This window comes from Ipomoea nil, unplaced genomic scaffold (assembly GCF_001879475.1).
Source record: "Ipomoea nil cultivar Tokyo-kokei standard unplaced genomic scaffold, Asagao_1.1 scaffold2280, whole genome shotgun sequence".
NCBI lineage: Eukaryota > Viridiplantae > Streptophyta > Magnoliopsida > Solanales > Convolvulaceae > Ipomoea > Ipomoea nil.
This window is the reverse complement of record NW_017618708.1, coordinates 873,376-884,645: the sequence shown is the minus strand read 5'-3', so window position 1 is coordinate 884,645 and position 11,270 is coordinate 873,376. Positions and strand designations below refer to the sequence as shown.

Below are 11,270 nucleotides of genomic sequence, written 5' to 3'. Positions count from 1 at the left end.
CAAGGAGGGCATTTCCATAGTTTTTGTATTGTTCTTCTTGAATCAACTTTGCGGAAGTCATAACGGAATCCGAACAATTGTTTAACTGAATCAATGCTAGTGTGGTGATATGTGCAAAACCAGTAGGAATCTCTTCCAAAGAATAGCAATTACGTAACTACAGGGAAATTGTCACCCACAGCATTCCAATGTTCCCAATATATTTCTTGAATTACCAATCTTTTCAATTGACGGAACCCTTCCTTGGATGCCTCCCACTTTCTGTCACTCGTATAAATAGCACGTTTCAGTTTTAGAACCTCTAGATTAGGCAACATACCAATAAACCTCAAATGACTCCATGCCAAATCAGTCCGGAAGAGTTTGAGCTTTTTAAGATTTGGTAGAAAATCAGTTGCCCATGGGATGCTACTAAATGAAATACAATTGAGATGAAGCCACTCTTTAATGCTTAGATCCTCAAGTTGCCCTAAGTGCACAAAACTATAAAAACAATCTAGATGCTCTTGATTGAATCCACCATAAATTCCCAATGTTTTTTAAAAAAATTTGGAATCCTTGTAAACAAATCCTTTGTACAGAGGTTAGAATTCAACCAAGATATACTCTCTAAGTTTCTATGAACAACGGAAGAAGTTCCTAATGAAACAATCTTTTGAATGCATAAATTCCTTAATAGTGGCATTTTCCAAATTCCAGATGCCTAAGAGGAATCCAATGTAGCATTAACTCCACTAACAATAAAGCTTTGCATATTCCAATTCTCAAAGCGCTTCAAATGAAACTCGTGATATTCTGGATACCACAACGAAAAGTATCTCCGCTTGGAAGAGTTATATTCTTTATACGACAAAGCTAAGTATCTCAAATGAATAAGATTTGCAAGACAATATAGTCCCTCATATTCACGGGAAGATGTTTGCACCATTTCTACTACTCTTAGTAGTTTGAAGTGTAAAAATAGACGTTCCACACATTCAAAGTTATAAGGAAAATGTAAGGAATGTGATCTGTGAAAACACTTTGCCAAAGCAAGTAGATGAGAATCTGATGATGCATTGCTTATCCAACGACAATAGCATTTCATCTTGTAAAATGGAAGTTTGTCATCTTCAATGACATTCAAGAGATTTTCATGTCGAGCTTCTCTCAAACACAAATCACGCAACAAGTCATGTATTTTTACTGTCTTCATTTTCCCATTGTAACTCTTTTTGCTAACAAAAACAAGACTTCTATCAACAAGATCTTGCAAGCATTCCATGGCCACTTCCTCCATATTTCGATGGTCCACTGCCCTAAAAAATCCCTCTGCCGCCCACAACCTAACCAACTTCTTCACAGGCATCTCATAGTCTTCTTGAAAAACTCCAAAATATAGAAAACAAGCTTTTAAGTGGTGTGGTAATTGGTTGTAACTCAAATATAATATTTTGGAACATGCATCATTAGAATCCCCAATTACATATCTACTCACATTTTCTGCAATATTATTCCACTTCTCCATTGCCACCTCTGTCTTGGAGAGAAGACTAGCTATTACAGTAATAGCTAGAGGTAATCCATTACATTTCTTCACTATGTTTCTTCCAATTTGCTCAAACACGGAAAGAAATTTTGTTTGACCAAACACATTGCAGAAGAGATTCCAACTTTCATTGGCATCTAAGAATGACATGTTAGTGGTAGAGTTACCTGAACTTACATATTCAGCCACCTTCCTGAGCCGAGAAGTCGATAGTATACGACTTCCATTATTATCATCTGGAAAGCATCTTTGCACACCATCACAAGTAGTAGAGCTCCATATATCATCCATCACTATCAAATATCTCTGCTCCTTCAAGTGTTTACGCAGACTTTCTGCTAAGTTGTCATTTCTTTGTTCATGGAGTACATCATTTGATTATGCATTAACACAATCAATAAGGCATTGGAGCATTTGTTCCACGTTATAATCTTGAGATACGGTAACCCATGCTCGTTTGTCAAAATGAGAAGTAATTGATGAATCTTCATAGACTTTTCGAGCTAAAGTGGTCTTGCCAATTCCTCCCATGCCAACAATTGATACAACTTGTAATTGGTGTGCAGATTGTCGGGTGAGCTGATCCATTATCGTCTTGAACTCCTCATTGCATCCGACCATTCCACTGCCAAACTTTATAGAAGCGTTTTTGGAAAATTTACTCAGATTAATGTTCTCTCGTTTTGGATCAGGCTGTGCTGAAGTTGAACCAAGGAGTAGTCCTCTTTGTCGCATCCTTTGACCTTGTGATGGACCCTTTGCAAGCTGGTTTTCAGTTTTAATCTTCAACTTCTTCTTGAGGTAATTAGTTTGTATTACAGCTTGAATGAAGATTCCATGAAGCTTGAGGAGGCAAGCAAGACGCTTCGTCCAACCCTTTGCTAGATAAATGATAGTCAACTCCATCTCAATCCTTTCTTCAACTTTGAACGCTACATCTTTGATCTGAGCCTCTAAATCTTTCATCACCGAATTATCATCGGTGGCGATCTCAGATTTCTCAAGAACTTCTTGGAGGAAACCAAGATTTTCGTGTAGAGAAACTATTAGTTGTTTGTATTGAAGAGGCAACCGTGGTTGTGATTGCAAGAAATGTAGAGAAAGAGTTCCCCTAAGCGAAGTTACAGCGGCATAAGCCATTTGCGTCTGTCTATGAGGAAAGATGATCAGAGAAGTACTAAGAAGAAATAAAAGATGTTTGTGATACAATTTAGACAGGAATTCTCAAGTCTAAACAACCATGATTTTAAAATTAGCGGTAGTTGGTTAGACAGGAACTCTCAAGTCTCAATTATATGCTTATTCTCAAATAATTTAATATCAAATGTTTCTACCTATGACAATTATGTCCAATTATTTTAATTAACATTACACATTATTTAACTTGATCTTTTGAGTTATGGCCTAAGTATAGATTCCGTCCCTAAATTATAAGCATGTCCATCTTTGACCTCTCAATTTTGACTAAAGTGATGTTTTTAGTCCCTCAAAGACAAAAAGCTTCAAACAATGTTAAGCACGTACAATGCACTGAGGGTATGTTTGGTTCAAACATTAGAATCATGATGGTAATAGGAATCAAGTACTTGATAATGGTACTAAGTTTAATTAGGATGAGTTTGTGTTTGGTAATAAATAGCAATTGGAATCAAAATAATGTTATACTTCAAAGCACCGGTCCAAAAAGGCTTTCAATAGGCAATTGCATAATGGTTCTAAGTGAAATAATTGCAAGATCGAAGCATTATATTTTTAAATGCAAAAGGGCAGCATTCTATTGGCTTTTAGTACATCATATTAAAATTTATATAGCTTTTTGCAACTTGTAACACTAACTCCGAGTAATATGGAATAAAATATTAGAGGAAGATAATGACAATATGAGACGAAATTATTTAATGCTAAGTGAGAATCTTACAGCTCAAATCTGTCTTCTTTTTTTTTTTTTTTTTTTTTTTCTGTGTCTTGTGTTTATCGAAGCCAACTCCAGCTTGATACTAATCAGGTTAATGGTTTAAAAATCGCTTTAAGAAATATTAAGTAGGGATTATAAATTTATAGATCAGGTTCATGAACACAATTGAATTAGGGTGAGCTTGGAAATAGGAAAAATAATTTTAAGAAAATAATTACTTTTTAAAAAAATTATTTTCATTTACTAGTGTTTTGCTGAAAGTTAAAAATCATTCATTTTTTATTTAGTTAAAAGTAAAAATATTATATTTTTTTTTAATGTTTGATTTGTTTTTTAAAAACATGAACATAACTCTATTACAAAGCTATTTCTTATAAAATATAAATTATTTAACAGTGATAATAATTACTCGATTCGTTACATTTTATGTGTCTACTTTGGTTAACGAGGTTAGTAACATGTTTGAAAATTCTCAAACATACATTTACTATATAAATATCCAACAGATTGTCAGGTAGATATTTAAAAAAATAAAAATAAAAAGAAATGTTTTAAATTTTCCACGGAGGAATCCCCAAATTGAAGCTTCTAGGTGTTCATATTAACGAAATCCCCAAATTGAAGTTTGTAGCTCTTCATATAAATAAGAGCAGGAAAAAGAAGAAGAAGATTACCTAAATTAAAGCAGCATTAAGAAATCCCAGTAGCCTCTCTTCACCCTATCACCACAACCAGATAGCTAAGCTCTACTTCTTCTTCTTCAATTCCTCCTTGCTTAGCTTGTTGGTGCTAAGGATTTAGTATTGTATGGCTGTGGATTTTGTTGTTCGATGCCAAACAGATCTGTTCGAACATTTGATATGAGTTGGTAATTGAGGTAGGTGCAATTTAATAATATAAGAAGAGGGATCAAATTTTTGTATGTATGATTTGGAAGAAGTGAAGTGAGGCTAAAATACCTCATTATTATATTATGCCCATCATGTGGATAGCTCAAATTGAATTAACTTAATACTTAATTTTATTTCATTAGCAAAAAACAAAAAGCACATGGTTGGGGCAATTTTCTTCCGGCATGCAGCAGAGCCTAGTGGCTAATTAATATAATTCAATTTTCACCAAGACTATGTGGTCTAATGGTACCCGGATTGGACTTAATTTCATTTGGAAGGTTGTGAGTTCAAGCCTCAGTGGAAGCGTTATATTCTTTGTGTTTTAGTAGGTTGAGAAAGTATATGAACAGAGTATATGAACAGATACTACAGTGTAATAGAGCCAGTAGCATCCAAAAAAAATATAATTCAATTTCCATCCATCCCTGAGCTCCTCATGTGATTAAGGCACGCAGCGCAAGTGGAGTACTTCAATATTGAAAATTGCAAGAGCAAAGCATTATATTTTTTTTTTTGTTGGGTATACCTGGGGTTTATTTTTTTTTGTTGGGTATACCCGGAGTTTCCACTGTCGGATACAGTGACTAATCCCTTCGTTGAATTGTAACTTGGAGATTTAAGACTGCTCCATTCCAATGACTGCATTATATTGACTTTTAGTACTTCATCATATTAAAATTTATGTGGCTTTTGCAACTTGTAACACTAATTGCGAGTGAAATATATATAAGCGCACTACACAGTGATGTTGAAACTGACGTTGTAACACAAACGATCTGTAACGCAGTTCGAGCAAACAACCCTAATCTGCGAGGCATTTCTCAATTTGAGAATTTAATTGCCTAAATTCACTAAAAGCTTAATATTTAAAGTACATTGTTTGGAACCTGAGATTACACAATAGAATGATCTTTCCTACCAAACTATTGAAACCTAAACACATGTACTACTTTCTAGGGAAATTTAGTATCATATTCTCAAAGACTCTCGTACCTCACAAGATCAATGTTGAATGCTTGATTTCTGTGATAAAGTACAACCCCTATTTAAAGTAGTTACTTCTAATAGATTTGTGAATAATAATGTTATTCCTAATCAAACTAGAACTAGAATGAAGAAAAATAATATATATATTTATATTACATATCTTCTAGAATATTTTATATATGTATTCATAATTATTTCCATATTCTTAGGATCATAGTTTAGGTCAATTCCTAGATGATTAGTTCTCTTACCTTTCTCACTTTTCTTACCGTTAGCATAGTTGTATATATAAACACACATTGTATTTTCTTTTATAGACAACTCATATATGCAATATATATTTTCCTTATCTTTCTCTGCAACAATGCTTGCAGTTTATTCTCAACTCCTTACATGGTATCAGTAGAATTTTTTTTTCTTTTCCCTATTATTTTATCTTTCTGCTGCTCTCTTTTGGCCATATCACTTCACCCCAATGACCACTCCTTCACTAACAGATTCTTCAAACCAACACACAAATCCCATCACCACCATTAATACCCATGAAGACTCAACCTCTGCTAAGCAATCACACAACACCATGCTGTTCCTTTTGATGCAGAGAGTCCCTATTATCTTCATTTTTCTGATGGTACAGGCGCCACTCTTGTTGGAAACATTATTACCGGCATTGAAAACTACAATCCATGGGCTCGGGCGATCACGATGGCGTTGAAAGGCCGCAATAAATTCTGTTTTGTTGATGGCTCCCTCCCCATGCCAGACTCTACCCATCCCGATCATGCTCGTTGGCACCGCGTAAACAATATGGTGATGTCTTGGCTCCTTAATTCCATCCATCCATCCCTTGCACACACAGTTTTATATGCCCCAGATGCTGCCTCAGTTTGGACAGATTTAAAAGATCGTTTCTTTACATCAAATGGACCTCATATCTATGATATTGAGAAAGGCATTGCAACTTGTTACCAATAAGATGCGTCCATTGCAGATTACCACAATCAGTTGAGTGTCCTTTGGGATGAATTAAATCTGTTAGATCCTCCTCCTAAATGTTCATGCTCTGCTCGACATGACTACAATGGGCAAATTGAACGCCGCCGGTTGATGCAGTTGCTCATGGGACTTCGAGAAACTTGGTGATGTGGAAGTAGAGTACACTTTTAAAAGTGAGAGAGTATTGCATTAATAAAGATAGCCTTGGCGGAGAGTACTCTAGAAGTCTGGCTTCCTCACATCTAACAATCGTTGCATCATGATTTCGTTCTATTCAAAGTACTACTCTTTGGGCTTGTATTTCATAGTTGTACAGAAACACAATGCTGAAAATTACCGATTTTTTGACCACATTTCTGATAACCCAAAAAATTGATTGAACAAGTTATTCTTTTTCCTTTTTTTCGTCAAGGGGTGCAAGGGTCAAAACATTGTCGGAATTTCCAACCACATCATATATAGTGGTCGGAAATACTATGGTCATCCCTACGTATACGCAATAATTTGTTGGAAAAGAAAAATAAATAAAATGTTTACTTTAAGAGTAGAAATGTCAATTTAATATATCCGGGGGGGGGAGGGGGGGGGGGAGGGGGGACCGCCACTTTTAGAATAATTGAGGGGGCTAATGTTCTTACATGAATAAATTACGGAAAAAAAGTGCTATAAATATATAACTCGGGAGGAAAAAGTGTCATTTTCCTTAAAAATAATTATTCAATGTTTGTAATGCGTGTCTAGGAGTCAAAACACCTAATTTTATTTAAAAATAATAACCAATAAGAATTGCAGTATCGACTATGTAGTAGAGAGAGGGAAATTAGGAAAGATAATTGATAATTAATTTGATAAAAATAAATAGGAAAATGAAATTACCATATTAACTTTGTAATTAACAGCCAACAAACGGAATTCTTAATAAAGGACTAAAGTGTGTAAAAATTATTAAAGTTAAGGACTAAATAGAGTACAAAAAGTCACTTAAGACTAAATTGAGTAAAATCGCTATAGTTGAGGACTATATTGGGTATTAACTCTAGTTATAATGATGAATGTTTGTATTATGTGATAAAAATAATACACAGTACAATACATGATAATATACAATCAATTACGTCAGTTTGATAGAAACAACGTGATGTGCCGTTTAAAGGGTAATCATGGCCACCAGTGTAGGAGACATTGTAGTAGCGTGAGAGATGGTTCGTTCAGACGAAACAGGTGCAAAGCCATTAGGAATTGATGCCATGAGAAAACCTAGACTAATGATATCATATGAATGTTTGTATTATGTGAAAAAAACAATATGTAGTATAATATACGATGATATACAATACATTATGTAGGATTATGAAATTCAATAGAACTAAGATTGTAGAGTCCTAACAAGAATAAATGTTTTAAAGAGTTGAAGTTAGAAAATGATTTCATATATCTACATGAAAAGGGCAGCACGATCTTATTTTTCATAGCAAGGCAAACTCTCTGCGTTGTGGTCGGTTGAAATCGAAAAAAAAATATGAGTAAATAATTAATGATAAAAAGATAAATCATGTGGCCTTCATACCATTGAACCACAATTTTTTTTTTTTTTAAAGGAGGATTTCCGACCACCGTTACTTGGTGGTCGGAAACAATATTAGTTGCCTGAAATGAAGTCGGGAAAACGTTGATTTCTAGCCGTGTGTGATTGAAATTGATAAAAATTGAATAGTAAAGATACTAAATTGACCGTTTTAAAACTTGTGAACTGCAATTAACAAAACCTCAATAGTTATAGGACCAAAAGTAAAATTTTCTGATTTCATTAATCATTCACAAACTATCCATTCACAAATCACTTATGGCCCATTTGGTTCACGGAATAGGTCGGGAATGGCATAGCATTCCCAGTAATAGGCCTACTCCTTTGTTTGGTAACCATTTCTATTACCAGGAAAAATATTCCTTGTAATACCCTATTACCTCAAATAAGGTAATAGCTATTACTAGGGCCCCCCTGGTATTAGCCTATTACTGAACGCTCAGGAATAGATTTTAGAATCTATTTTCTTTTTTACCCCTTTCTTTAACCTAATTTTTTTTATCCTATATATAAATTTATCCTATTTCACCACCACCATCACCGCTGCCGCCGCCGCCGCCACCACCACCACCACCATCGCCGCCGCCGCCACCATCACCACCATCGCCACAACCGTCGCCGCCCCCACCACCAACGCCGCCCCACCACTGCCACCGCCACCACCACCACTACCACCCCAGCACCACCACCACCATCACCACCACCATCGCCGCCGCCGCCGCCGCCACCACCACCGCCACCACCACCATCGCCGCCGCCTCCGCCACCACCACCACCGCCACCAGAACCACCACCTAGCAGCAGCACCGCCACCACCACCACCACCGCCGCCACAACCGTCGCCGCCCCCACCACCACTGCCACAACCGTCACCGTCAGCCGTCACTGTCACCACCACCACCGTCGCCCCCACCACTGCCACCACCACTACCACCCCAGCACCACCACCACCACCACCACCACCACCACCGCCGCCATCACAAGTTTTATAAGGGTATTTATGTCTTTTAAAACATATTTCATTTCTATTCCTTAAATCAACCAAACACTGTAATATAACTTTTAAAGTATATTCCTCCCGCGAACCAAACAATAGAATACAATTCATATTCTATTCCTTGCCTATTCCATTCCTTATGGAATAGCATTCCTATTACCTCAAAATTCATTCCATGAACCAAACGTGCTGTTAGATTAAAAAATTCAATAATTTTATATGGTAATAATTACATTTACGATTTAATAAATAAAAATTGAAATATTCTTAAACTTCTGTGGTTTAGAGTTGATTTTTATTTTTATTTTTTAATTTTTTTGTTTGTTTTTAGCTTGTTTGGTGATTATAAAATTATGGCACAAGTATTAAATAGGCCCATTTACTACTGCGAAGTGCTCAATTTTCACCACGAACTAAATTAAGTGTCAAATAGGTCCATCTACGAGTTAAATTTGTTCAATTAACTTTTTTTAGAGGTTAATAACATGTTACATATTTAATTATTAAAATAAATAAAATAAAATAAAATAAAATAAAAAGAATACAGCCACCGGCTGTTGAGGACAGCCGGTGGCTGTATTCTTTTTTTTTTTTTTTTTATATAATAATTTTTAAATTATTTTGAAATTATTTTTTTAATAATTGAATTGGTAACCAGCAAAAAAAAGTCAATTACCTGCAAAAAAAGCTAATTGAACAAATTTAGTAGGTAAGTGTGGTTAATTAGCCTTTAACTTAGTTCAAGGTGGGAATTGAGCACTTGACAATAGTACATGGGCCTATTGGACACTTCTCCCTAAAATTATACTAGACTAGACTATTTTATTTATTTTTTATTGCTAGGAAGGGGGAAACCCAAAGAAGTTTACGAGATGCTAGCTATTACACGTAAAGCGCCAAAGCGAAAGGCCAACTACATCGTCATTGATAAGAACAACAACTTCATCCGGCGGATTTTTCAGAACGTGCATGCCTCTAGGGAACCAGAATGTAGATTTGGCCAAGAAATCAGCCACTTTGTTCTGTTCACGAGGAACTAAGTTGAGATGCCAGAGCTCTAAGCTGCGAAGCTCTCTTTTGCAGCCAACAAGGCTATTATGAGCTGCTGATGTCGGCGAGGCTTGTTGAGCACAAAGTTAACTAACTTTGCTGCATCACTCTCGAATACCAACTTTCTACAGTTGTTATATCGTGGACTGCGGTGCACATGCACCGTGGTCAAAACAAGGCCGATTCTTTACTTACAAAAACGGTGTGCCGTTACAGTTAACGGAACGCACATAATTGGTGTATTAATTAGCAACTGACACTACAATGTATTTAAACCGATACTGCCTCACGTATTATTTTATATATTATCAACTGAAACTACAATTCAATTGTAGTGAAACTGTAGTTGTGTTGAAATGAAACTACAATGTATCTAAACTGACACTGCCTCACGAATTATTTTTATATTATCAACTGAAACTGCAATTGAATTGAAATTAAACTGTAGGTGTGTTGAAATGAAACTGCAGTGTATATAAAATGAAACTGAATAACATTTCACATTTTTGAGTGTATATTGTGTAATGAAGTTGTAGTTATATCGAAATGATCATGTAGTTGTGTTTTAATGAAACTATGGTGTATATAAAATAAAATTAAATAACATTTTCACATATTTGGGTTATAATATCGAATGAAACTGTATTTATATTGAAATGAATCTGTAGTTATATCGAAATGAAATTATAGTGTATACAAAATGAAACTGATCTGAACAGCAGAGTTACTTTTTGCGGAATGGCACGGAACGACGCGAAACAGATGACGTTTCTTTTCATTAAATAAAATAACGTCGTTTTGACGCGCGATGCATAATCGATTATGCACCGCGGTGCACGATATAATTTGTCACCTTTCTAAAGCCCATGTAGACTGCAAACTGGATGCCTTTAAGTAAGACCCATGCCTCAGCCTCTAGTGGGGCAATCGTTATACCGTGCACTAGGGCGCACATAGCACTGTGCGCTCCGCGCCTCCCAAAACGACGTCGTTTTGTTAAGTTGTTAAAAAAAAAATCTATTGTTTCGAGTACACATAAACTCATAACAGAATACACATAAACTCATAATAGAATACACATAATCTAACATAATACATAATACACATAAACTATAACATAATACACATAAACTTATAACATAAATACACATAAACTCTTAACAGAATACACATAAACTCTTAACAGAATACACATAAACTTTTAACATAATACACATAAACTCTTGACTGAATACACATAAATTCTTAATTGAATACACATAAACTCATCATAATGCACTACACATAAACTTTTAACTGAATACACGTAATGGGTTTGG

General features: G+C 35.4%; 1 protein-coding gene across 1 annotated transcript; it reads right to left on the bottom strand.

The window, feature by feature from the left end:
• Positions 1-703: 703 nt before the first annotated feature.
• LOC109150733 (putative late blight resistance protein homolog R1B-17) lies at positions 704-1,819 on the bottom strand. Its single transcript, XM_019298719.1, has one exon. It carries the CDS (start codon positions 1,817-1,819, stop codon positions 704-706), a length of 1,116 nt encoding a protein of 371 aa, XP_019154264.1.
• Between the last annotated feature and the right edge of the window lie 9,451 nt (positions 1,820-11,270).